The sequence below is a fragment of the Callionymus lyra genome, chromosome 2 (assembly GCF_982586985.1).
Source record: "Callionymus lyra chromosome 2, fCalLyr1.hap1.1, whole genome shotgun sequence".
Taxonomy (NCBI): Eukaryota; Metazoa; Chordata; class Actinopteri; order Syngnathiformes; family Callionymidae; genus Callionymus; species Callionymus lyra.
This window is the reverse complement of record NC_141819.1, coordinates 19,950,318-19,976,009: the sequence shown is the minus strand read 5'-3', so window position 1 is coordinate 19,976,009 and position 25,692 is coordinate 19,950,318. Positions and strand designations below refer to the sequence as shown.

At 39.5% G+C, this 25,692-nt stretch overlaps 4 protein-coding genes across 5 annotated transcripts; all 4 read left to right on the top strand.

The window, feature by feature from the left end:
* Positions 1 to 312: 312 nt before the first annotated feature.
* Positions 313 to 6,273, top strand: gprc5c (G protein-coupled receptor, class C, group 5, member C). Of its 2 annotated transcripts, none has more exons than XM_087782788.1 (5): positions 313 to 432; positions 2,499 to 3,507; positions 4,128 to 4,228; positions 4,303 to 4,386; positions 4,724 to 6,273. In XM_087782788.1, the coding sequence occupies exons 2-5, from the start codon at positions 2,523 to 2,525 to the stop codon at positions 4,754 to 4,756; spliced, it is 1,203 nt and encodes a 400-aa protein (XP_087638914.1). In that variant the 5' UTR covers positions 313 to 432; positions 2,499 to 2,522; the 3' UTR covers positions 4,757 to 6,273. The 2 variants fall into 2 exon arrangements, with proteins under 2 accessions (XP_087638914.1, XP_087638912.1); XM_087782786.1 differs by having other exon boundaries at positions 4,303 to 4,413.
* Positions 6,274 to 8,341: 2,068 nt separating this feature from the next.
* Positions 8,342 to 9,315, top strand: oxld1 (oxidoreductase-like domain containing 1). The gene is made up of 2 exons (XM_087782785.1): positions 8,342 to 8,517; positions 8,793 to 9,315. Exons 1-2 carry the CDS (start codon positions 8,467 to 8,469, stop codon positions 9,150 to 9,152), a joined length of 411 nt encoding a protein of 136 aa, XP_087638911.1. The 5' UTR covers positions 8,342 to 8,466; the 3' UTR covers positions 9,153 to 9,315.
* A 2,252-nt stretch (positions 9,316 to 11,567) lies between these two features.
* On the top strand, positions 11,568 to 12,589 carry pde6gb (phosphodiesterase 6G, cGMP-specific, rod, gamma, paralog b). The gene is made up of 3 exons (XM_087782784.1): positions 11,568 to 11,731; positions 12,337 to 12,377; positions 12,489 to 12,589. The coding sequence occupies exons 1-3, from the start codon at positions 11,586 to 11,588 to the stop codon at positions 12,563 to 12,565; spliced, it is 264 nt and encodes an 87-aa protein (XP_087638910.1). The 5' UTR covers positions 11,568 to 11,585; the 3' UTR covers positions 12,566 to 12,589.
* A 1,156-nt stretch (positions 12,590 to 13,745) lies between these two features.
* nploc4 (NPL4 homolog, ubiquitin recognition factor) lies at positions 13,746 to 24,161 on the top strand. Its single transcript, XM_087783937.1, has 17 exons — positions 13,746 to 13,912; positions 14,692 to 14,772; positions 15,636 to 15,745; positions 17,082 to 17,315; positions 17,978 to 18,026; positions 18,097 to 18,191; positions 18,257 to 18,380; positions 18,448 to 18,627; positions 18,914 to 19,000; positions 19,993 to 20,064; positions 20,129 to 20,255; positions 20,965 to 21,125; positions 21,910 to 21,981; positions 22,056 to 22,148; positions 22,276 to 22,392; positions 22,696 to 22,798; positions 22,870 to 24,161. The coding sequence occupies exons 1-17, from the start codon at positions 13,898 to 13,900 to the stop codon at positions 23,028 to 23,030; spliced, it is 1,881 nt and encodes a 626-aa protein (XP_087640063.1). The 5' UTR covers positions 13,746 to 13,897; the 3' UTR covers positions 23,031 to 24,161.
* The last annotated feature ends 1,531 nt before the right edge of the window (positions 24,162 to 25,692 follow it).

Sequence of the window (25,692 nt, the reverse complement as noted above, 5' to 3'; positions counted from 1 at the left end):
GCAACTGACCATGAGTCGGAGCTCCGCATATGCCCAAATTTGGGGGACAGATATTTTAGAATGAACTCAAAAACAAACAAAAAACATCCGATAAATCTTTAATCTTATAAATATCCATGTTGTTTATAAATTATCATCTTTGAAAAGTCGTCGAGTATGTTAAAAAAAAAATTCTCAATGGCTTATTTTCAGTCCGACCGCTAGAGGCCGCCGCGTACCTGGGGCAGGTGTGTTGTGCGCGTAAGCGTGTGCGTGTTTGTTTGTCTGACTGGGACGAGGAGGGAGGTCGGTCACCAGGTTTTAATTCTCAGATCGAGGATCGTGTTTTTCTTGAAACTTCCGGTGCAAATTGATTTTTCTAACATTTATCTTCTGTCTGTTGGCGACTGTTGTCTGGTGATTGGATATTCTGTCAGGAGGCGAAGAGACCAGGTGAGACTTTAGACAAAGATTTAAGAACATTTCAGCATCGTTTTTTGTTGGTTGACGCTGTCTTATTATATATATTTATAACTAAAAGCACCAATGTGAACATGGAGAATCTCTATCTCGAAATATTTGCATTTTTATTTGTATATATTCGTTTATTTTCTCCTTATTTTTAACCCAAAGTTAAGTGCGATAATGCGACCTCAGTTTCTTGGCATTTCGTGTGCTTGTTGTTGTTGTTGTTGTCTTTCCCTTTTACTGGGAAACAAAGATGATTCTAGTACAAATGTTCTGATATCAGTGTAAAAACTGTAAACAAAGTATTTCTTCACATTTAACTGCCTCTTCTCAAAGTGATGAAGCTTAAGACCTATACTGTATGTTATGACTTTAATTCCAAGCGTATATGTATATGTATATATATACATGCTTGGAATTAAAGTCATAACATATATATATATATAATTATTTTATTTCACTCAATACTTCTTCAGTTTTCATGCATCATGCCTAGTTAGTAATTGCTTTCTGTTAGACGGTGACTAAGGAATTTTGTCGCCTTTATTTTTTGTATTAAACCACATTCTCTTGTTAAAAAATGTTTTAACGTTATAAATTATTTTGGTTTATGTAATGGTTTTCAAGGAGCTTTTTCCAACCAAGGTAATGAGGGGAGGTTACAAAGGGTAAATGTTTCATTTCCTAACCATCAGGTTAGAGTATTTTAAAGTTACCTGTGTTGGACCACAAATACATGTTTGATGACGGAGGCAGAGACCCTTATCACATCTCGCCCAGGGGCCACAAAATATTGCATATTTGAAAACGAGGGATTTGAAATGTTGTAACGGAACATAATACAAACGTATTCATGTTTTAAGAATACTATTATTACTTGGTTTCTTTATTCATTACTCTATTAAATATTTAAAAATTAAAAATCAACATGTACATTTTGAAAAGTAACTGCTACATCAGTTGAGTTTCATAATCAGTATTAAAAGATGTCTCACGCTGATGATGAATTACATTCTGAGGGTGGCGCCCGTTTCCTTTAAGTGTTGGACTTTGAATAGTTATTCTTCCTTCTATATTGACAATTGTTTTTTTATTTAGTTTGAGTAATTTACAGTTGGAGAACTATGTTGGGTCAACACAAGTTCTTTGGCAGGTGTTTAGTGTCTCATATTTATTCAAATAAATGGTTCATTTGTATTTGAATTTTCTCAAAACATCTCCTCCATTTGAGTTCGTCAATTTGTTTCAATGTATAGATATGTTTCAGGAAATTGTTTTTTTTTTTAGTGTTTGTTCATCTTCTTTCAGGAAATTGTAATTTTGTCCGAGTTTATGAATTTTTATTCAAGAGATTGTCATTTTGTGTCAGAATTGGTTCATTTGATTCATTAAATTTTTTTTATTTCATCGTTTGTATATTTTTTTTTACAGTTTTTAAATTTGTAATTTAGTTTGTAAAATTGTTTACTACTACTGTACATTAGCCACTATACTGACATTACATTATTCGTTTCTTTATGCATCACACCATTATATATTCTAAATAAAAAATCAATGTGTAGATGCTGAAAAGCAACTGCTATTCTAACATAACCAGTGTTGAAAGATATGTTAACGCTGATGATAAATCAGTTTGAGGGTGCTTCCTGTTTGTCTTTAAGCGTTGGTCAACACAAGTTCTTTGGCATTATAATCAATAACTCAACATTCAAATGATTTTCTATCATTCAGTGCTTGGTTATGTTAACCCTTAGTGTGTGTTCCTAAGTGTTTGTATTTTGGAATAAAGCATTCGGTATTATTCAGCAGAATAGGCTGCAGGTTTGACGCCCCTCGGTGTGTTTGAACTGTGGTTAATGAGCTACACGGTTTTGAGTCTTTAGTCATCCACTCTTCTGAAGAGCCCTTAAATCTCCTTGATAAGAATTATTCTTGTTCAAACATCAGATTCTTGTGTTAATTCTGGGTGTAACACGTGACGGAGTGAGGGCGCGTCACCTTTTTAAAAACCCCACCTCATCAGACTTTTGACTCATTCTGTTTGTTTCCAGGGATCGGTACAATCCAGTCTTGCAATGGCGGCGAACATGACCCCTAATGGCTGCGGGGCCGATGTGGACTCTCTGTATTTCAACCTGTGTGACCTCAGTGTGGCCTGGGGCATCGCAGTGGAAGCCTTCGTGGTCGCCGGCGTTGCCGTCTGCATCGTTCTCTTCATCGCTTTGCTCGCCAGTCTGCCGTTTGTCCAAAACCGGAATTGCCGGAGTTCCATGCCACTGCATCTGTGCCTCCTGGTCTTGACGGCCGGTCTCTTCGGCCTGACGTTTGCGTTCATCGTGGGGAAGGACTTCTCCACATGTAGCTCCAGGAGGTTCCTCTTTGGCGTCCTGTTTGCCGGTTGCTTTTCCTGCATGCTGATGCAGAGCTTGAGGTTGAACGTCCTCGCCCGACGCAACGACTCCCCACGCGTCTGGGTCCTATGCTTGGGGGCTCTGGGGCTGTGGCTGATACAGGTCATCATCAACACGGAGTGGCTGATCATCACCATCGTCCGACACCCTCTGCCTCCTCCTGACGGAGTGGACTCGGGCAGGGAGACATCAACGCCGTGTAACATTGCCAACAAGGACTTTGTCATGTCCCTTATCTACGTGATGACTCTGCTGCTGACCACTCTGGTGTCCGGTCTGACGGTCATGGCGGGAAAATACCACCAGTGGAAGACAGAAGCGGCCTTCATCGTCGTCTCCAGCTTTTTGTCCGTGTGCATTTGGGTGGCGTGGATCACCATGTACGTCTACGGCAATCAGCGGACCGGCGGTCAGAATATGGACGATCCAACCTTGGCCATTGCCCTGGTGGTCAATGCTTGGGTGTTTGTGGTGTTTCACACCATCCCTCGGCTGTGCAGTTTGACCGGTGAAGAGGAAGGTCAGCCGAGCTTCAGTGAGGATTCATATCCAAACAGAGGGGTCGGCTACGAGAACATCCTGAAGGAAGCGAGTGCCCAGAGTGTCTTCATGGAGAACAAGGCCTTCAGCATGGATGAGCCTGACAAAGGTATGTAGAAGTGCGTGTATAGATACAAAGAATAATAATCTGCATAAAAGAATTGTTTCAACAGAAGCAGTTGTTCTGTATCACCTTGTTTATGTCCCAATGGACAGAGTGTGTGTGTGTGTCCTTCTATATCCATGGTGTGTCATGTTGGGATTTTAAAGAATCGCTCGTTCAGTGAAGTGTCCGTGAGACGTTATGCTACATCAGCTTAATACTGGGAGTTGACTTCCTTACCTCCGTCTCCATGACAACTGATGTAAGCATTGTCTAGGGAGACTTGTTGCGCTAATGAGGGAACAGAGGCGATCCACTGTCAACATTATGACAGGAAGTGCCTTTCTTATGGACACAACAATTTAAGTAAGAATGGCTCGATGACAATATCAAGGTAGTTCAACATCTGACCTTCACTGTAATTAACCATTTTAAATTACATTAAGAAGAGATCAGAGTATGTTGGTGTATATATATTATATATCAATATAATACGTTCAAATGATATTGTGATAAAAGTTATTAATTAAAACGTTTTTTTAATTAAGTATAAAGTAAAGGGCTTCATAAGTTAAAAAAATTCCATTAAAATGTACATTAATTACTTGTGTTCTTGTTGGTCTCAGCCTCTAAGCCCATCTCGCCGTACAGCGGCTACACAGGACAAATGAGAAGTTCCGTCTACCAGCCGACAGAACTGGCTCTCATAAGTAAAGCAGCCGCCAATGTGAGACATGGCTACACACACTCACACACAGACACACTCCATACATGTATTAATCTATTTTGAACCTCCTCCAGAAACCAACCGAACTGACCCACAACACCATCATTCCCCGAGCAAGTGCCAACACAGCACCTGAGAGCGTCAGCATGGAGAACGAGGTCAGCAACGGCATCAATGGACACAATGTATGTTGACGCCATGATTTGTCGCTCACATTTCTTTTCTTTTTCTGCTGAGTTCTACTATTACTCTGGTGGTATTTCTGTCCTTTGTGTCTTTGCTCCTTTTGTTAAACATGTTATGACCAGTGTTTGTTGTTGTTGGTTTTCTGCTGTCGGTGTGATCATGTTTTGTGTTTCCCCCTTTGGGGCTTATGTTGTATGTTTACATGTAAATGTTTTCTGCTTATACGTTTGGTCTCGGGTTTGTGTGTAGCATTTGTAATCTTCAGCTTCAATGATTGCTGATAGCAGCTCCTTCTCCCTCTGTCTGCAGGGGAACGGTCGACATAGGAACGCTGACTGGTGAACACCATGCAGTTCCTAACGCGTCCTCCAGGGGATTTGGCCCTACCTATAATGACTACGTGTTTGGCCAAGACGTCCTGGAGCAGGGTCAGCAGGGACTCATAAAAACCAGTCTTCAGCGACCAACGCTCAGAGGAAGAAGTGAGAGAACTTAAATTCAGCAACTGTTGGTCAGGTCTGGACGGGCCTGGAATGAACCACGTTCGAGGAAATCATCTGTAAATACATTTTAAGCAAAATATTAAATAATTATTAAGATTCCAAATGTCACGCCGCTGAGTCACGTAAAATAACTTGCTTGACTTTGCCACATCTTAACAAGATGTAACTTGTTTCTTCCCAAATATTTTTTATTATTATTATTGACAATCACTGAGCTGTATCTAAGCACCACGCTATAGAATCATTCAAATCATCAATTCTAAAATGTATGTTTCACTTCTATGGTCCACAGTAATCAAGGTGTTAGTGAGAGTAAACAAAAGAAGAACAATGTTATGAGCTTTACTTTTTGCATTGTGTTTATATCGTTTATAATTTATAGTGGAATTGGTTTTGAATATTATTTTGGATTTTTTATTTATGATACATATTGTGATTTTGGTACTTTTGGATTGTAGATTGTTTTTATGTAACGGCACTCCTTGCCAAGTATTGTGCCTGCTCTCGTTAATTTAGAAGATTTATAAGTGTTCAGAATTTCACCAAAGGAGATTAAAGTGTTTTACTCTTGGTTTAGAGAGAAAAATATAAAGATACTTGAACATATTTGTATCTCATTTCTCCTCCTGTTGACCTTCTTTGTGGTCCAGATGCAATGATTTATGACTGATCCACCTGCAGGCCCCGATAAGCCCGTGTCGAGTGTCTTAAGATCTATTTTAGCCCCTGACATTGCGGCATCTTGTTCACGGACACACAATGTTTTTCCGGTGAACATGTGGGGAACAAAATAATGGCCTGAACTGACACCAGTCACAAAACCAGACAGACAAAGGTGGTGTGTGTTTTTTGTTGTGATAAGGTTGTTAAGATGCCTTTCATGCCTTTTTTTCTTTTTCTCATTTCGTTTGTTGTGTTGTTGAGATTCCTGCTTGGATCTTGATGTTTCTCTCTTGGATGTTTCATACAAGCAATTTAACATTTTTTGCTTAAACAAAAATGTTTTCTGGTTTGATTCTGTAAGCATACAGTGACAGATCCCTCTCTTTGAGTCCATAACTAAGTAGCTACAGCATTTAAACTGCAGGTTGATCATTAGCCGAGACAGTCTCACTCTTGCACAGAGTTTTGGTGAACACACGATGCTTTCAGGGACCATCGTCTGTTTCTGCTCAACCATCGCCTCCTTCGGGTGGCCTCACCCAGGAACTTAATCATTAACAAGAGAAAGGGTCAGAGTAAACACAGTTAGTGAGCGCCACAGGAGAGTTTAAACAAATATGTCTTCAGCTGGACATTTCTTTTCCTGAAATGACTGTCTCACGCGTTTGTTGTTTGTTCTCGCTGTTTCTGGAAAATAAATCTTTAAAAAAAATGATTTGATATGTTGAAACAAACTATATTATTGTAAAATGTATTATACCTATTTTAACCTATGTATGCATTCATGCATGTGTCCTCTTCACAGTATGGATTAGATAAATAGATGATTATTTCTAAAGTTAAAGAACATGTAGATATCCATATGTCAGAGTGTGTATTATAGTTTGTTTACGTGTCCCTATATATGTGTCCCTATATATGTCATATACAGGTTCTCAGCTTGCCAACCTTGTAGCAAGGATGTGGTAAACAAAATGCTTAATTTAATTGGTTAAGCTAGATAATATATCCAACATGTGTGTTAGTGGAATCAGCAATTTCAAAAGTATAATATTTTTCCTTTGCACAATTTCTGCATCACCTTGTCTTAACCACTTCAGATGACTTCTAGACTTCTGGGGTAAAGTAGTGTCATGTTTTTGAGCAAAGCTTTGAAAATACTAGGTATTCAATTGTATTTAAAGTGTCAAACCATAAGAGAGTTGTCTCAAGACACATTGGAGTTTAACGAACACTATATAGATATGGAAGAGAAAAAACACATCCCGGCAAATCATACTGAGAAACTGTGGCAAGGAAAAACCTTTTATCAGGCAGAAACGTCAGGCAGAACCAGACTCAGGGTGGACAGATTCCTGCTGTGACCGGCTGGGACGGAGAAGTAGAAACGGGACGATGCAAAGAGAAAGAGAGGGGAGAATGGAAGGACATGGAGAGAAGAAAAAACAGTGTAGAGCTGGAACAGGAGAGTCCACACGGGGCCATGAAGGGCATCCTGGATCTGGTGGCACTATCATGGCAAGGTATAGGAGATTCTGGATCTGGTAGCATTCTCCAGAGGTGCTAAGTGGAGCAAAAAGGCTCAGGTGTGCATTGCGAGTATGATGTTGAAATGAGTTTTGTTCTGATGCTATAGGCAGAAACAGTTAAAAGTTGGAGCTTATTTGATCATAGGGGGTGTAAATATGTTGCATTTCCCTTAAAACATAACACTGGCTCTCCTCGACTACAGTACCCTCTGTTGGACTAAAAATAGAAAATTAGAACAAAAAATGTGTTCTAATTAAAAAACATCAATGTACAAAAATAAAGTTTATTCCATAAACGTTTATTAAAGTGACGCACAAACTGAAAGATTTCCCCTTGTTAACAAAGTTCTTTGTAGTTCTCTGTTTCTTGAGGTAGTCGATGGCCGCTCAGTTGTCATAGCAACAGAACATTGGGGTCTTTGTATTGCTCATACAAAGAGGCCGCTGTGTAGAAAAAAAAACACCTGAGCGCTCAAGTCCATGCCGTGAATCAACTGAACACCAGGGGGCGCAAATGAAGACGCCACACATCTGTTGTCCTTATTTAAACTATAAATACAGTTGACTTCGATAAAGCACCAACATATAATGGTTTATGTGTGTAGTTCTCCAGCTTTTTTCATGCCAGCAGTTTCTATGTTTCCATGTGTCGTATCCACAACAGCGACCTGCAAACACACAGTGCTGTGGGGAACTCCAGTCCCTGTTCATCTCACCAAGAAGCTGCTCCAGTGGACCAGAGCATGTCGAGGGACCTCAAGTTCTTAAAGTCACTTTGTTCACAAGAGGTCTTCACAACATCTTTTTTTAATTTAGAGGTGGTCTTAGTTATGGTGAATTTGATTATATTTCAGTCATGTTTGAGGAATAATTGAATTGACAATATACTGAAATATGTGTGTCTTACTGGGTTTAAATTATTCATTTTAGGTATCAGTCATGCATATTAAATACAATAATACACAGTTTTATTTGCTGAATTGTATTGATTGTTTCTTCGCTTTAATTCCCATCTGTTCTGTTGTGTCATTAAAGACGTACAAAAGCGACATCTGCTGAAAATTATTGTAATTACACTTGTGAAAAAAATGTCCGCCTTCTCAGATCTTCGTCTGTCCTGATTGGTTTATGTTATATCTACTCAGCAGGCGATTGGTCGGGACGTTCTCTATCGGCCAATCACATTTTTTATTATCAAGGTTGCGTTTCCGGGATGAATGGCGTCACTCTAGTTGCCCTTAGATTTAGTTATGGCTACTGAGACGATTTTCTGTCACGTTTGTAATTTAATTTGAACATCAAAAACACCTAAAATGAATAAGTTAAGGTTTTAACTCCTTTTATTTACCCTGGGATAATGTTTGGTTTAGCTGGCAATGCGTTTAGGTCGTCGATCATGTTGCAGAAGGTAAGTTGAGCTCTGAAGGCTCTGGATTGATATTTCGTTTTGTTGTTGGTAAACAGTCAACATAATACCATTTTTGACTGAGGATTTTATCTTTGAGGTAATAGCCTTCATACTGGCGTTTAATTTGTCGCCTATCACGAGAAGAAACATTTATAAGCTATACACACAAAGATGAGTATATAACATAAACTTGGATTTTTGGACAGTACACGAAAAACATTATTTTAGAACAGAATTTGTGATACAGAGTTTTGATAATCTTCCTTTGTCCCCAGTTGTGTGTCGTCTGTCAGAATCCCATACCGCTCTCCTGTCGCCTGACACGTCTGCATCTGCATTGTGGGATCAACTTTAGGTCTGCTGGACCTGACACTCCATCTTCTCCTGCAACAGCAGAAGGAGGACCATCGGACACTAGCCGGTCACATCATGACGGACCTCCTCCCGCCCCGACCCACTGCTGCATGAGTGGTTGCCACAACTGTGTTTGGATTGAACATGCAGAGGAGCTGCTGAAGTATTATAATGATGGATGTGACAAAGCACTCGATGCCATTGAGGAGAATGTTCTAGATGAGAACCTGAAGACCTATTTAAAGATGGAAATCAGACTGTTAAAGAAGCCGACAACGTGACACCTTCAGGGATGAACCAACACAAACACCAACACCTTCAGTTCAGTTGAGTTTATTTTAAAAGGACAATGTGCAGTTACATTGCTATTTATGCAAACATGTGTCTTATCTGTTTATTTTAATAGAGTCAATAAACATCTGTGGTGCCTGCTGTTAATTCAAATGTTGCACTTTTAATATTAGGATTTTTTTGTGAATAATTAAAAAAACGTGCTTATTCATAAAAGTGGGATTTAAATGGTGTTAAATTGTGTGTGTTCCCTTATCTCATTTCAAAGTATACAAAAACGTAACGTGGTAAACAACATAGGGGGACAAAAATTACAAAATATTGAACAAATCTGAGAAGGTTTATAAAAGGATACTTTACATATGACAACACATGTAATACTGTTAAAACTCCTAGATGTTTTTGTTCCCTTTTTATACATGTTTCTCACAGAAAAAAAAAGTTACTATTTGTGTAGAGCACCTGTGTAGACCAGAAAATACAATCAGCTGTGCCACTGATTCTTTTTGTGTTGGTCAGGATCAAAGCAGCTGACTCTGCTTCAGCTGGTTATTATTGTTTGATTTGTTAAGAGAAACTACTGGTCCAGATTAACGCTCTTTTGACTAAAATAAAAATACACAACATGCAATTATAAGATGAAAAACATTCTGAAAAAGGGTATCATGGTGACTATTTTGAATGCCCAACTTGTAAAATCCAGTCCCCCTACTCAGTATACAATTCCAAACATGCATCACAACAGTTGAAGTTATAATAGTTATTAAAGACAAAGTTTCAAATTTGTATGCTGAATCAAACATGATCAGTTTGACATGTTTTGCTTTGATTCCAAAGTCATTGAGTTGACTCTTTGAGCCTTTAAAAGCTCAGCAGTTGGAAAACCTAATGCACGTCTGCTGACCTTGTCGACGGTCACTCCTACATAAAGCTGAAATTGACGTCAATGTTTTAATGGTTTGTAATCTGGAATGTATTGGGATTATTACTTCCTCTGCTCCCAAAAGCAGATTACATCAAAGCACCAGAGTGTTTTATAAACAAATCTTACGAAGATGTGGTCTACTGTCCATCATCACGACACTTAATTATATTTCTAGTCTCCTAAAATCCATCTGATGTTTGTTTCAAAAGTATCTACTGCCTTGATTGATTATTCACACCGTGTTGTTATGGCGACAGGGCGGGGTTTCTTAATCCCAGATTCACTAGTATAAAAGTGGCCCCGGGAGAGGGTCACTGACTCATCTGCCAGCACCTCATTGGACAGCTCATTCATTAACCGTACAGCTGGTGAGTACATTTTTTTTAAACATTACACCTTTTTCTTCAACCATCTCTTTATAATCACCCTTACTTGATCATCACACCCCTTCCCCCAACACGACTTAACGATAACAGCTTTGCTTAATCATTACCCATTTTTAATACGCATCTAATTGACCAAGTTGACAAAAATATATATTATCTATATACTATCTATACTATCTATACTATCTATACTATCTAACATCATCACAACTTAACCATAGTCACTTTGCCATCATCCTACCATCATTTAAGTACCACTACTCATATTAATAAAGACTTTATTAACAAGTATTCTTGACAACGTTTATATTAAGACCCTTTTCTGCTGTCACGTTATTCTGGACCGATATAAAACGTGGGCTGTAGACAGGAAGTGCACAAAAACTTTTGGTTAGCGGTCAAAACATTAGCCTGTCCAAGATAGGTGTAGTTTAAAAAGTTTTGAATATTGCTAACAACTATGGTTACTGTAGCCACCAGCCAAAGCAACAACGACAACATAAAAAAAGCTGTCGACCAGTTCAAAAGCAACCCAGTCTCTGTTGACAACCTCTGGATTTGCTGATTTGGCGCATGTGTGTCCTTCTTACAGGATTAGACATGAAATTGAGGGATTGGATTACTGATTAACTGGATCTGGGATAATGTAAAATTGGGTCACTCTCTTCTAACAGTCTGAAGGAAGAGTAATCCTGCTGCTGCTGACCACACCAGGAGCAGGATGAAGGAGTGAACGTCACTCCAGCCACATTCAGCCTCTCATCTCCTGTCAACCTACAGGGGTTAACAGATCAACCAGGGACTCTCCAACCCCCACGTTCTGCCACTTTCTCAGTGATGACAGAGAAACTTGAAAACTAGTATCTTGAAAACCTAAAACTTAGCTCAGTTGTAAGCTTCTTTACTCAGAGTCTCAGGTGGGCAACTGAGCGCCTTTACTATAATGATCACGTGTACAGTTTATATGAATCAGGTTCTGCATGCACAGGACGTGAACAAAAGGATGATAATGGAAAGAAAAATCCAAATAGAAAAACTCTCAGCTACATGAAGCAAACACTTTTACAATTTCTTCTGTCACAAATTTAGATCTATTCCACTTGACACCCATCATGAATCTGGAACCACCCAAAGCTGAAATCAAGTCAGCCACCCGGGTCAGCGGTGGACCTGCCACCCCACGAAAGGGACCACCCAAGTTTAAGCAGCGTCAGACGCGACAGTTCAAGAGCAAGCCTCCAAAGAAGGGCGTCCAAGGGTAGGAGTCTAGCATAGACCATATGATCAATCTGCTGAACGTCTTATGTGTCATACAAATCATGTTATGCTTTATACTTTTTATTTAAGATTTTGTTAACCCTTGTGTTATTTCAGGGTCAAGGTGACCCGAAGGCCGTCCATTGCATATGTATTTCTAGAAGCCAGGGAGGTCGTTCACCTTGACCCAGAAACAACACAAGGGATGAAACAAAAACATTTGCTTTTGCGCTTTCGGGTCACCTTGACCCTGAGATAACGCAAGGGTTAATATTTTAGACTCACTTTATAGTGACACTGGTACACCCCAGCCCAGGCTCTGAGGTCTGTGGATCAGAATCTACTGATGGTTCCTGAACACGGTTCAGCACTAGAGGAGATAAATCCTTCCAAACTGTTGCTCCTAAGAAACATCTTAAGACGTTTCTATTTGTTCAGGCTTTTCCTTGATTTTCTGGAACTCTTGAGTTGTTCTCGGTGTTATCTTGACCCTTTAAGTATATATTTTATTGAGTATTGTTTTGATTGTTTAAGCGCTTTGTGACCCTGGTCTGGAAAAGCGCTCTATAAATATAATTTACTTACTTACTTACTTACTTATTTTAGGTTCGGTGATGACATTCCAGGGATGGAGGGATTAGGCACAGGTAAGAATAATTTTTATGTGTCTAGACATGTTGTATATTAGATTATTTTCCTCTGATGTGTGAGTTGATGGATTTCTGATCTGTTTTAATGTGAATTGGTGTGTTTTATAGACATCACTGTCATCTGTCCCTGGGAGGCCTTCAATCACCTGGAGCTCCACGAGCTGGCTCAGTACGGCATCATCTGAAACCGGACCACTGTGTGAACGACCTTTCATCTTCAGTCTGGAATCTTTCCAAAATATGTGGCTAAAAGAGAAGAAAGAAAACAACTGGACAGTCCTTTCTCTCTCTCTCTCTCTCTCTCTCTCTCTCTCTCTCTCTCTCTCTCTCTTTGTATTAGGAAGAATGTGGTTCTTGTACAAAAGCTTTCATTAGATAATTTAATCTATCTAAGTCGTGACCACTTTACATACAATGATCAAATTAAACTGGATTATTTTGAAAGATAATATATAGATGCATGTTGTACCTCATATTTCAACACAGTATCTAATTTATTCTGGATGACTCAGTTCTTGAAAATACTAGTTCAAAAATACAAATACTTTCAGCAGGATCAAAAAGACCAATTGTCTTTTTTTAATCCACATTGTTGTATATAATTGTTTCCACTTTGACTATTTAGAAGCCATATTATCTGTTGGTCATGTTCAGCTACTTGAGTTTTCATCAATCTGGTAAAAAAAGAACAATAATTCTCACCTTTTTTTGTCCCTCTTTAACACTGTTTCTGGTGGGAGCTTTTTTGTTTGTTATATATTTGTATATATATCATATCTCAATACACTGTCATTCTTATAAATCACTCCATTTATTCGTTTGTTTTCTGTTTCAAAGCGTGATTACCTTTTTCTCTCACACTTTCTGATTAAAAAAATAAAAACACTTTCTTTTTCAACTGTCACTTGTCAAAAAGTATGAGAGTGTGAACGAGTGATTGTCGATGATGGACTGGCGATCTTTCCAGGGTGTCCATCATCACTTGCTACGTTAAGATTACAAACATAAGAAACAGTAGTTGTATTTAATAATATGTTTATTATATAATGGATGCATAAATATATGAAGTGGTGCGAACATTATGATGTCATCACCCTGTAGAAAAGCTAGACAATATATTTTCTTGTGATGCAATACTGCAAAAAGACACATTTTTGATAGAAACAAAGCACTTGTTTCGATTAATTCTATGCTATTTTATGATACCGATCCAATAAAAAGAACATTATTCGCTATCAACGCCTGAATGTTCTAACGGAATAAAGGAAAGTTCGCCCTTGTGACGCGCTGCTCGTCCACACTCCGAGCTGCTGCGGCGCTAGTGAACAAATGAACTGCTTACTGAACCCGCAGGTTTGTCAAAATAAGAGCACCGAGCGACAGCACCAGCAGCAGAAGAAGTAGAGTTTGTGTGATGGAGTTTCGTTGATAAGCCGACGACGCATCTCTGAACTTTATTATTACTATTATCTGCCTGTCTGATACGTCTACATACACCGCGAGGCTTGGGTGGCGCCATGGCTGATATCATCGTAAGTACATCAGCTTGTTCATGCTAACGCCAGCTAGCTTATTAGCCGAAGTGATGAGTTAGCAGAATTAGCTCGACAGCTAAGTAGCTGTGCAGGCCCTGTTAGCCACCGGCTAGCTAAACAACGTCTATTTTAATCAATAATGTTCTTCTGATGAAAGTCATAAACTTGTTTAACTCTCATGGCACAGAGAAACTTTCACATAAACGATGCTTGGGTTGTTATCTCGATTCTAGCACTGCCTACTCGTATAATAACAGCCGGTATGTTGTTGATTCATTCAAAGTGAATTTTCCGTTTTATTTCGACATTCGTAATTTCATAATAAATAACCAACATCACCATACGAATTTGTGACATTTATTTGACGTTTGAAATGACATCCTTATTTAGAGGCTTAAAAAGTGACTTATTTCTGCACTGTCATCATGTCCTGACAGCAACATAACGGCAGCGCTGGGGAGTGTTTATTATTTTAACATTTGTTTTTGAGTAATACACGACATTTTAGCGATCTGATGCTCTCGAATTGAAGCACATTTCTATGATCCAAACTTCTCGTTTTTTGGCGACCAGATAAAAAACGGTTTTAAACATTAATCTCATGTGTTTATATCGGGACGATACGGATTAGTCATAGTAGGAAAGGAAGTATTTTAACCTATATTATTGAAAGGAAGTTAGGTTCTGTTTTTGTGTTTACTTGCTTTCCTGTTCTTGCAAGACAAGGTTTTATAAACCTAATAATGGCAACGTGCGTTTATTATTTTCTGTTGCAGATCATCAGAGTTCAGTCTCCAGAGGGGATGAAAAAGATTCCTTCAACCAAAAGAGAAACAGCAGCTGCTTTCCTCCAAAAGGTATTTATTTATTTATTTGTATAGCTGTATTGCTTCCGCTAAATTTAGCTCACCATTTGTCCCAAAGTATTCTGAGCGACTTGAGCTTTGTGGGTCATACTTTTAGACAATCGTATCTCATATGCGAGTTAGTTCCCCCATCTCTTCTTTTCTTTAAAATTATTCACTTCATTGATGTGAGAGATCACAACATAAGGTCTATAGATGTGAGCTTGTGCTTGAAAACAAGTCAGACTGTCTTCTAGAATACAAGTTGTTAATGCTCCCTGTAAAGTTTGGCTTTCATTTTCTTCCTACACACAGCAGTTTGGTTTTCATGTTGTCAATTGCTTTTTCATTGTCTCTTACGCGGTCTTAAATTAGCTTAGATAAGATCAGTTCTGTTTCTGACCAAGAGACTGGAGTCTACTTTAGTGTGAATGGCAGAATTCTTCCTTTGTTGCACTGCAGCATAGCCCGATTAAGAATTAATGTGCCTTTGTGGTGGAAGATGGATATGGCTGCAGGATCAATGAAGGACTCCGTTTTCTTGACACAGACAACTGGCAGCCTACTCATATTTCTTCTGCTTGGATAGAGAAAAGCACATTGAATCAATGTTTGTGTTTCCGAAGACCGATACTTGATTGCACTTTTCAGAACCTGACATTTTAGGTGATCTATTTTTTTGTTGTGCTTTCATTTAATGATAAATTCCACTCCAAGTGATTGCTGATCATGTTGTGTTGACAGCAGGTTGTCGGCATATTATAGATGTTACCATGACTCCATTGTCTTGTCTGCATCAATGAAATGTATCATGTTTATCTCCCAGATCTTGCTTGATCTAAATATTGGATCACTAACTTTTTCCTCTTGAACAGGTGGGCGATGAATTTGGGTTCAATTCCAATGGTTTTTCCATTTACCTGAACCGAAATAAAACTGGGCAAATCCTCTCGCAGAACAAAACCTTAAGTCTTCTCAAGATCAAGTAAGTTGGTGGTTTGATCTCAAACCCTCTAAAGCATTTTTTCCAGTAGAGGAAAGTCTTCTTGTCCCACTATTTTGACCATTACAACTTGCTACCGTACTAATCATCTTAGTCTCCAACTTCTATTACCTTCACTAATTTGATTGTGGTTTCAAGAAGTCTGACATCTAATCTATCTGTAGTCTCTGTACTTTTGAATTTGGGTCTACCCAGGGTCACCTTTTCTCTCTTTTGCAGTTAATCTTGTGTCAATGAACTATGAGTGTTTTGATAAACTTGGTATTTCCAAAAACAGAAATGGGCATTGCAACTAGGGCTGCACGATATTGGTAACATGAGTGATATTCGATATTGGTGTCTTGATAGTCAAGCGCAGGAGCGAGCATTGTAGGGGAGGTCCGGGTGTTGAGAGAAGGAAAACAATGCAATATTTCCCTTTCATTTATCTCAGTGCTTCTGTTCCGACTTCATCGGTGAAAAATATCACTTATAACGCTCATTTTAGTGGGACTTGAATTGGTTTCATGTGAAACTGAGCGACATCAGAGAGGAGCCGCCGGCGTGTCACGATATCACCAAATCAATTAAAAATCAGAAGAGTGTGTGTCACCCACCTCCTTGTACACGCACACATAACCGCTTATAAATGACCTGAAGCTAACAACTTGGCTCATTAGCATACAGCGAAGACCTACAGGTTTACATTTGTTTGGAAGTTCCACGATCTTATAATAAAACAACTGAGTCGAGATGAAAAGTTCTTACAATATCCTGCTTTAGCAAAGGAGGTTGAAAGAGATGAGCGACTGACTGGATCACTCGTGTTTAAGAAGCGCTCATAAGTTAGTCTTACTTCCGTGTATAAACTGTCGCTATAGCAACCATAGCAAGCCTAGCAAGCAGCACAGCTGACAGACAGACAGACGTAAAACAAGGAGACATAGAAGTACTATTTTTTTTTCGATATATCGTGCAGCCCTAATTGCAACCAACAAATGGAGAATACAGATTACTAACTCCATTATTAACTCCCCATTTAAAACTCAATCCACCTTCAATTTATCTTCACATTTTTCTCATTTTGAGACTACCGCCTGCCCCCTTAATTTGTCAACAGTCAATAAGATATCAAAATCCATTTAAGTGCTGAAATTTATGTAGGAAAATGGCTATTCCAAAACTGTAACTGTAATATTAAATTGATGAGATTTTTGCAAAACGCCACTAGACTAGGTCTCGGCATAGATCCTTTTACTAACTATAATTTTCTATTAAAAATAAGAATTAATATGACTTGTTCTGTAACATGTTCCCTTATCTACCAATCTCTCCACAGACATGGGGACATGCTCTTTCTTTACCCTTCATCCTCCTCTTCTTCCCCTGGTGAGGTGATGGACACAGCCAGCCCTCTCTCCTCTTCCCTACCGGCCATCCCCTCAACGTCCTCATCATCATCCTCTTTCTCCATTCCGCGTTCATCATCGGCACCTCGGGTCCAGGAGGATGAGATTGATCAGTATCTTACCAAACAGGATGGAAAGATTTATAGGAACAAAGACCCTCAGCTGTAAGAAACTTTTTTTTATGTTCCATCAAACATCTGCCTGAACCATTCCTTTCCCTTGGAATGTTTCATTTTGTAATTTAATCTTGCAGACCTATAGAGTTACTTTGTAAATGTTTTGTCAAGTTATATTTAAAATTATCAAACAATATAATTGACTCTCTGGAATGGCCTTTAAAACGTGCCATGATCTAAGATAAATGACTAATGTTGCCCATATGTGAAATCCCATAATCCATTGCAAATTTGCAGTGACTCCCAGATTAATTATTTAACTTGTCAAAAACATTAGCTGCCAAATTAAAAACAAACGTATTCCTCTGAGCCTTCACAGCAGGCCCTAAGAAAGTACCAAAACAGTTTTGTTTCTTTGCTGTCTGTACAGCGTTAAAGCAGTAGAATTGATTGTACAGGTGGTACCTTATCTTTCCCATGATCCTTTGTGTCACCACATTAACTGAACTTGGTACTTGTAACGTCAATAGGACAGCCGGCCGAGTGGTTAAGCAAATAGTGCATTGTGTGTCATAAACAAAATGACTCCTTAATACACGGACATCATATTGTAACAAGTTAAGGCAAGATTTCCTCTCATTGACACTGTAACTCCTAGAACATTGATTAGTTGCTTTTTTATCTCTGATCGTTCTGTCATGATATCACAGGTGTCGCCACGGAGCCCTTGGTAAATGTGTACACTGCGTACCACTGGAGGTGAGCAACGTGATGACTCTATATGTGAAGGTTATTAGGTCATTATCACTGACCTGTACCTCTTTTCTAGCCTTTTGACGAAGATTACCTGAACCACCTTGATCCACCAGTCAAACAAATGTCATTCCATGCATATCTCCGAAAGCTGACGGGCGGAGCCGACAAGTAAGTTCATAGCATAGAAGGAGAAGGAGTTCCCTGGCTGTTTGTGACCTTGTCTTGCTATACAGAGGAAAGTTTGCGGCTTTAGAGAACATCAGTTGCAAGATCAAGTCTGGCTGTGAAGGCCATCCTCCTTGGCCTGAGGGCATCTGCACCAAGTGTCAGCCCAGCGCAATCACGCTTAGTAGACAGGTACCGAACCCTTTTTGGAACATCACAACCATTTGACATGATCTGAGTGGATTTTTTCTGCTCTTAGAAATACAGACATGTAGACAACATCATGTTTGAGAATCACACAATCGCCGATCGGTTCCTGGACTTCTGGAGGAAGACGGGCAGTCAGAGGATGGGCTACTTATACGGGCGCTACACCGAGCACAAAGACATTCCTCTGGGCATTAGGGCTGAGGTTGCAGCCATTTATGAGCCCCCACAGGTGAGTGAGACTCTTGAATCTCCTGAAAAAAGAATTAAATTGATCACATATATACATTTATTAATACATGGATCATTGTAAAACCATTAAAAACATTGTCACTAGAAGAAATAATGATTTTAAATCAAATTAAAGAAAATGTATACATTTCTAATTAAAATGTCAAATGTTGAGTAACAAAAACATGCCTGTTAACTTATCTCTTTATCCAAAATTTGCAAAGATGCAAGAAATATGCACAAATATTGGGAAAAGTAAATTGATCTGTTTGTTTACCATGTTTCAGAATGCTACCCAGAATAGTCTGGAGATGCTGGACGATCCCAAAGCTGCTGCAGTGGATGAGATCGCTGCCAAACTTGGACTGCGCAAGGTACGTCTGCTGCTTTGAGGTTTTTCTGTCCAATATAATCCATTTGTATGCAAGTATTTCTACATACTAGTTACACTGAAGGAACCCTCTTTGAATGTCAAGTAAGTAAACTCATACTAATGGGTGTGTATACAGACGACCCTTAGCCAAATGCTACACATATTTATTCAACATAGTTAACAAAAAAAATATATAATGACCTTTACTAACTATCATTTATGTTGTGTTTTCTCTCTTGGTGAACAACATATAAATATTCAAAGGGCTGCTGAATATTATGGCTTTAAGGTTAAGAGTAATGTTGAAACAAGGGAGCACCTAAAAAAACACTTATTTCCTGCCACTCATAAACCTCTACTGTTGGCTCTTTCCTTCGGCTCCTGAAGTTTTAAGTTTGCAGCTTCTCCACTAGTTATGGTCAGAGCTGCAAGAACCCATCGATTGATCCTCAATAAAGCATGTACGCCGTGTTTCTATTTTTTGTTTCTTTTCACATCCGTCAGCAAACAAACGCTTAACTTCTTGATACTTTAACCAGAATATGTTCCAAGGAAAAGCAGCAGCAAGAATAATATTTTAGCACCTTAAGCAGTAACATAAGGCTTGGTGGGAGTATTGTTTCTTTCTGCAGCGTTGATCCGCCCACAAGTGCTAGTAAACAATCCACGCTCACTGTGGAAAACAGTAACACCTGTAACATAACATTCTGTGGGAGGTGTTGACTTACTCCACCACAATAGACTTGTGGTCCTGCTAAGTTATAAACAAGATAAAAGCAATTATAGTAATACATTTAATTAAATATGTAAAAAAAAATGCTTAGGCCATTTTATATGCAGCAGATCTAAGGTTTGGTAAGACGATTCACGACTACTGTGTTCTGTTACGTGCTCAGCCAGAAAGGGTAAAGTAGTATTTTTGTCTGATGTTCTCATCATTTTATAAAAAAATAATAATTTGCTCCTCTCTTTTTTTTTTTTGTCATTGTGTAGGTGGGTTGGATCTTCACAGACTTGCTCTCGGAGGACACAAGAATAGGAACCGTCCGCTACTCCAGAAACCAGGTGAGGACCGGAACTAGAGTAACTTTTCCTTATCAGCATCTCACCATGATGACCTCTACATCAGGATTCTCACTACCTGAGCGCAGAGGAGTGCATCACAGCTGGATTCTTCCAAAACCAACATTCAAACCCCTGCAGACTCTCAAGAGACGGACACTTTGGGTCCAAGTTTGTGAGCGTTGTGGCGACGGGTATGTTGATCTCAATTTGCTTGTTACTATTTATTGATTTAATTCATAGATCGGTTGTCAAATCTTGTTGTTTAGCAGCCTTGGGAAAACAATTTCCCAAAGGAGACCTCCTGAGGGATCAATAAAGTTTTACCTTACCTTACCTTACCTTACCTTTGACCAAATAAAATCAAGTATTGTTTGCAGCTGTTCATTACACACACACACACACACACAGATCATGGGCATTGCATTGTTGCATTTAGGGGCCTTGAAGTCTAATGAGACTCTAAAAGACATGTGGTTCAGCTTTCAGTGCAGCTGCTGATCCTGCAGGACTTAATGTTGACTGAATCTTATTATTGACTTTTGAATGGTAAAATACAGCATATATGTACAATATAGCTTTACTCTTACAAGTGGAGCAATGGCAAACACTAAATGTTGAATGATGACAAATTGTAAAGGTTGACTCCAAAACAGCCATCTACACAACCCACAGAATAATCTTCATACATTTTGATTTAATGGCAGATTACAGATACAACCAATGATAAATAGTGAGTACCAGTAATAGATAATGTGCCTACAGTGCAGGACCACTGTTCATCGACTCTTGCAGAGTGTTGTGGTTCTTCTCTGAATGATCCGCCGTTAAAGAGTGCAGGGATAATGGCATCTATGAATGATCGCCCTCAAGCAGATGTTCACCGTCTTCTTCTAAATACAGGCGGTCCAGACAACCAAGTCCACTTTGAGGGCTACCAGGTGTCCAACCAGTGTATGGCTTTGGTCCGAGATGAATGTCTGCTGCCCTGCAAAGATGCTCCAGAGCTTGGATATGCCAAAGAGTCTAGTTCGGAGCAGTATGTGCCGGATGTCTTCTTCAAGGTTCGCTCACCACTAACAAATAAACTTTTTTCAGAGGCCGAGCAATTAAAACGTCTGCGAGCTTGAAATCAGATCTTCAGGTGTTATAATCTAATCTGTGGAGATAATTGATGTGCATTTATTGATTTAATATCGTAGAAACGCTAACCACGTTAAGACCCAATCCTGGACAAAGTCACAGGAATAAAGGGCACAAAAAAACTGGTTAGAAAGATCATAAATAAGTTGGAAGAAGGCCATCAAAAGCCTCGTAAAGCTGTACACACTTACCTAGAGTTCGAAAAAATATGTTCAGACTGGAGACATCTTGATGACCATGTGCAAGTCATCACTACAGAAATGATGGTAAAAAGTGTACAAGCTATTAAAGAAAACAATATTCATGGAACATTTTCATGCCAAGTTGTACGTTTGTGAATTTTAATCAAAGCTTCCTTCTTCACAAGCGTGTCTGCCTGTCAAAGTAAAATAACGTACTAGGGTTGTCACGATACTTAAGTTTCAACTCAATACCAATACTCTGGGAAAGTTTTCATGACTTTATAATGTTTTCGATACAAAAAGAAATGTATATATTCTTTTAACAAGAAAAATGCAAAAAAATAACCTCTGTAACATAAACATACTGTTAAATATTCAAAATAAAAATAAATGTACAAACTATTTCTTGACAAAGTTTCAAGACTGTGGTAGTGAAGAAAAAGATGTGTTTACATTGAGTGGAGGTGTTTAATTTTGTTGAATGTAAAACTGATTTTAAATCCTGTTTTTCTTTGACAACAAGGACAAAGACAAATTTGGGAACGATGTTACATTTCTCGCCCGGCCTCTTCCGGTTGAGTATCTCATCATAGATGTAAGTAATGGATTAAGTTTTGTCTCCCATTTTTAGATTGAATATAAGATTTATTTATTTTTTGTCAACTGCAGATCACAACAACGTTCCCAAAAGACCCTCAGTACACATTCAGCTCCACACTACGCTTCCCCATAGAGAACCGGGACATCCTTGGAGAAACACAAGTATTTATGTCTTACTTAGGCATGACTATAGCCTGACCTGCAAACTGAATGTCTCGGTTTTTGTGGCTACGGCACTAGGCAAATGTTGTTCGTTTTATTTCAGCTGCTTTTTTCTGTCATTCCACAGGATTTCCACAGTTTAGCATCGTACCTTTCCCAAAGCTCCCCCACCACCTTCCTGAACATTGTGTCCGATTTCCATCTCCTCCTCTTCCTCGTCACCAATGAAGTCATGCCTCTCGGAGTGAGTCCAATTTTGCTGTTCAGGTTCCGATGCCAACATGTGCAGTCCATACCTTAGCGCCACTAAGATGTTGTTCTTGCGCAATCGGCCAACTTTCATACTGATTCTTGATGCAGCTCCTGGTTCTTTGTCTGAAGACTCAGAGAATGTTATTTTCTTTCGGTGTGTAAGAACGCGGCGTGTTTTGCACAATAGGAAAGTCAGTTGATCCTGAGGTTAAGATGTTGTTTCAAAGCGCAAATGCCAGCATGGATTATGGTTCTCACCTGTGACAGTAGTTGATCTTCATATTGATGACTGCAGGACAGTATTGGGCTGCTCCTGGATGCTGTGAGAACATCTAATGAGGAACTCGCTCAGACCTGGAAGAAGTCTGAGCAGTGGGCAACAATTGAGCAGCTCTGCAGTAAGTCCACAATATCAAACATCTCAGTCACTCTCCCCAATTATGTGTTGACACGGTGTGATCTTCTCCAGGTACGGTGGGAGGTCAGCCCTCTAGCTCTCTGGGCTACGGCGCCATGAGTGACTCTTCTGTGCCTCCATCCTCCTCGGCCATGTGGTCCTGTCTCCACTGCACCTATATGAACCAGCACGGCACTGAGCACTGCGAGATGTGCAGCCTGCCTCGCAGTTAAACTGAATCCTCCTCTTCCTTGCAAAAGTCCCCAATCTCCTGTGGCCCTGCCCACCTTGTCCACTCACCGTGACATCATCAGAAGGCGACATGCTGCTGCGAAGCGACAAGCTTGTTTACATTGTTAAAAAAGAACAGCTCTGGAGAGCAGCGTCGCTAAAAGCACTTTTCGTCAGAATCCCCTCCTCTGTGCTCTTTTCTCCAGAGGCTCTCAACAGTGCCCCCTTCTGGCTTTTTTTAAGCAATCCAACGAAAATACATTTACATTCAGATTGCTCTTGGATGGAATCACATGTTGTTTTGAATAGTCCCTTTAATATCCATTTGTTAAAGAAGCAACTTCCATCATTAGTTGTCATTTTGACCTGGTGCTGCATCCAAACCTCAAGTCATCTCTTCACTCTGGAGCACCAGAGCTGTGTAGCATCCTGTCTGCTTTGAGGCTGAGATGAGAGATTGAAATTGTTGAGTCAGGACCTTTTAAAATGAGCAGGTTTTTTTCAACTTTAAAGACTTGTTGATAACATCCAAGTCAGCCATGGTCTCAGATTTGCACTATTAGATATCACGATCATCTGATAATTTACATACTCCTGCTTCATATCTAACTTGACTCAAATTTGGACCAAAACGTTGAGTCGGATAAGTTTGAAGTGTTTAAATGAATTGGAGTTCCAGAATGGTTAAGTAAAGGAAACAAATAATTGGCTCGGACTGGTTTCTTCTACCCGTACATTGGCCGACAGAGACAGGGGAGGGGCTGCCATCACGACAGCAGGTGAGCAGGGCTGTAGACTCACTATTTATGAGGTGTGTGAGAGTAATTCCATTGAAGTGAGAATCTATTTTTAGTTGTAGATACGAAAAAAAAAAAAAAAGATTGAAAATAATAAAGATTGATGTGTTTTTCTTTCTCTTGATGGCATCACTTCACCCTTCCCCAGTAAGTGTGGCTCTTGATGACAGGTTTGACTGTCGGCTGTGACATTTTTTCCCCCTTTTGTACTGACATGGGAGCAGTTTGCTGAGCAAGCACGCTCCTGGACTGGCACAGGTCTCCTCCGGGGTTTTAGCTGGCAACCTGAGAGTTGTACACCGGGATTTAAGAGAAATAAACTCAAGAGGAAAAACAGTTTGTGTGTTTCTTTTGTTTTGAAGTTTTTAAGACCTCATGGTAAAAATAAAATGAGTTATGGAGCTGATGGTGATGCACTCTTGCAAGCTCGAAGAGAAGGTGGAGTCTAGCCGAAACAAATGAAGTCCAGCTGAAGACCCCGGAATGTGCACGTCCACCATAAAACAAGACATTTTATCATCCTGCTTGCTCTGGGCCCCTGAACACAACCTGGAGTGCGCATCATTTTTCTTTTCAGACAGACACAGCCCTGTTCGGTTCATACTCTGCTTCCATGATGAAGACTACTGCGGTTCTGATCTTTATGTGGACAATCTGTGTGGCTCAGAAGGAAAGTTCTAGGACAGAGTGGAGCGCAAGATATGACGGTAAGATCCTGTGGTGATGTATTATTTCATAATCCAAAATGAATCATTTAAAAATATGAAATTTTAGAGGTTTTTATTATTAAACTTATCTTATATATCTTATTGCAATTGAGGCTTCTTTTTTTCCCCGTTTATTCTAAATGAATGTTTAACTTGAGACGAGTATTTGAATGTGGAAACATATTGAATTGAGACGCATCTACTGTTTTAAATGAACCTACCAGCAAGTTTTAATTTCAGTTCCATGTTCAAAGAATTGGTTCACAACAGATGATGGTAAATCCAAGTTTTTACATTGAAATACAATCTCTGTAAAGAAATGAATCACAGATCCATCTACACATGTGAAAACGTACACTTTTGTGTATTGTTTTTTCAATTTTATTTGTTTCCATATTGCTGCAGCAACTGAAAGAGTGCCACCTAGAGGCTGTTCTAACCTCACACTTGTTCTGGACAACTGGAAGTTCGCCATCCTAACGCAGGTGAAGGACCTGCTGCTGCACGACCACAACACAGTTCTTCCCGACTACGGCCGGTGAGAGTCTTTGATTCCTCATCTGTCTCAGAAATTCTAACTGGACCCCACGCTTCCCCAGAATCCAGACCCTGTCCGATGCCCTCGCTGACCTCTACAAGGAGTTCAACACCCTGAAGGAACGCCTCGCACTGATGACCACCCAGTTTGATACCGTGGAAGGATTTGTCGATAACATCCGGTCTGAACGGAACCCTTCTTCTTCCCCTAGAGCTGGAGCAAGACCTCCTGGGGTCCCAGAAGTTGGGGCCCGACCCCCAATGAGGAGAAGCCGAGTGGTCATCCGACGGGTCCAGAAACCCAATTTAAGATAAACAGTCAGAAAGTGTTGCTTTCATTCCTAATGTCATAAAAAATGAAACTAATAAACGTATTCACTGAAACACAAATTGTACAAGAGTTTCTGTTTAAGGCCCCTGACCTTTTCTTAGTGTCTCTGCTTATGCTTTCAGTTATTTTCTTCAACCATGGAATATTATATTAAAGGGGAACATCTAGACATACCAGTCACCCCTATGTACATGGGGGGAAATAGGTTCCCCACAAGCCAACATTTGCCATAAGATGGATTTTAACCTATGACCTATGCATCGAATCATTGTGATTGACTTTTTTGCCCTTT

Bases quoted from the DNA above. Each gene is read 5' to 3' on its own strand.
- pde6gb (XM_087782784.1), top strand. From the start codon at position 11,586: ATGAATCTGGAACCACCCAAAGCTGAAATCAAGTCAGCCACCCGGGTC. The intron at 11,732-12,336 runs GTAGGAGTCTAG...TACTTATTTTAG, and splicing joins CCAAAGAAGGGCGTCCAAGG to GTTCGGTGATGACATTCCAG. The intron at 12,378-12,488 runs GTAAGAATAATT...TGTGTTTTATAG, and splicing joins GATGGAGGGATTAGGCACAG to ACATCACTGTCATCTGTCCC.
- oxld1 (XM_087782785.1), top strand. From the start codon at position 8,467: ATGTTTGGTTTAGCTGGCAATGCGTTTAGGTCGTCGATCATGTTGCAG. The intron at 8,518-8,792 runs GTAAGTTGAGCT...CTTTGTCCCCAG, and splicing joins CGTCGATCATGTTGCAGAAG to TTGTGTGTCGTCTGTCAGAA.
- nploc4 (XM_087783937.1), top strand. The intron at 18,628-18,913 runs GTGAGTGAGACT...ACCATGTTTCAG, and splicing joins CCATTTATGAGCCCCCACAG to AATGCTACCCAGAATAGTCT. The intron at 20,256-20,964 runs GTATGTTGATCT...TTCTAAATACAG, and splicing joins TGTGAGCGTTGTGGCGACGG to GCGGTCCAGACAACCAAGTC.
- gprc5c (XM_087782786.1), top strand. From the start codon at position 2,523: ATGGCGGCGAACATGACCCCTAATGGCTGCGGGGCCGATGTGGACTCT. The intron at 3,508-4,127 runs GTATGTAGAAGT...TGTTGGTCTCAG, and splicing joins CATGGATGAGCCTGACAAAG to CCTCTAAGCCCATCTCGCCG. The intron at 4,414-4,723 runs GTATGTTGACGC...CTCTGTCTGCAG, and splicing joins ACGGCATCAATGGACACAAT to GGGAACGGTCGACATAGGAA.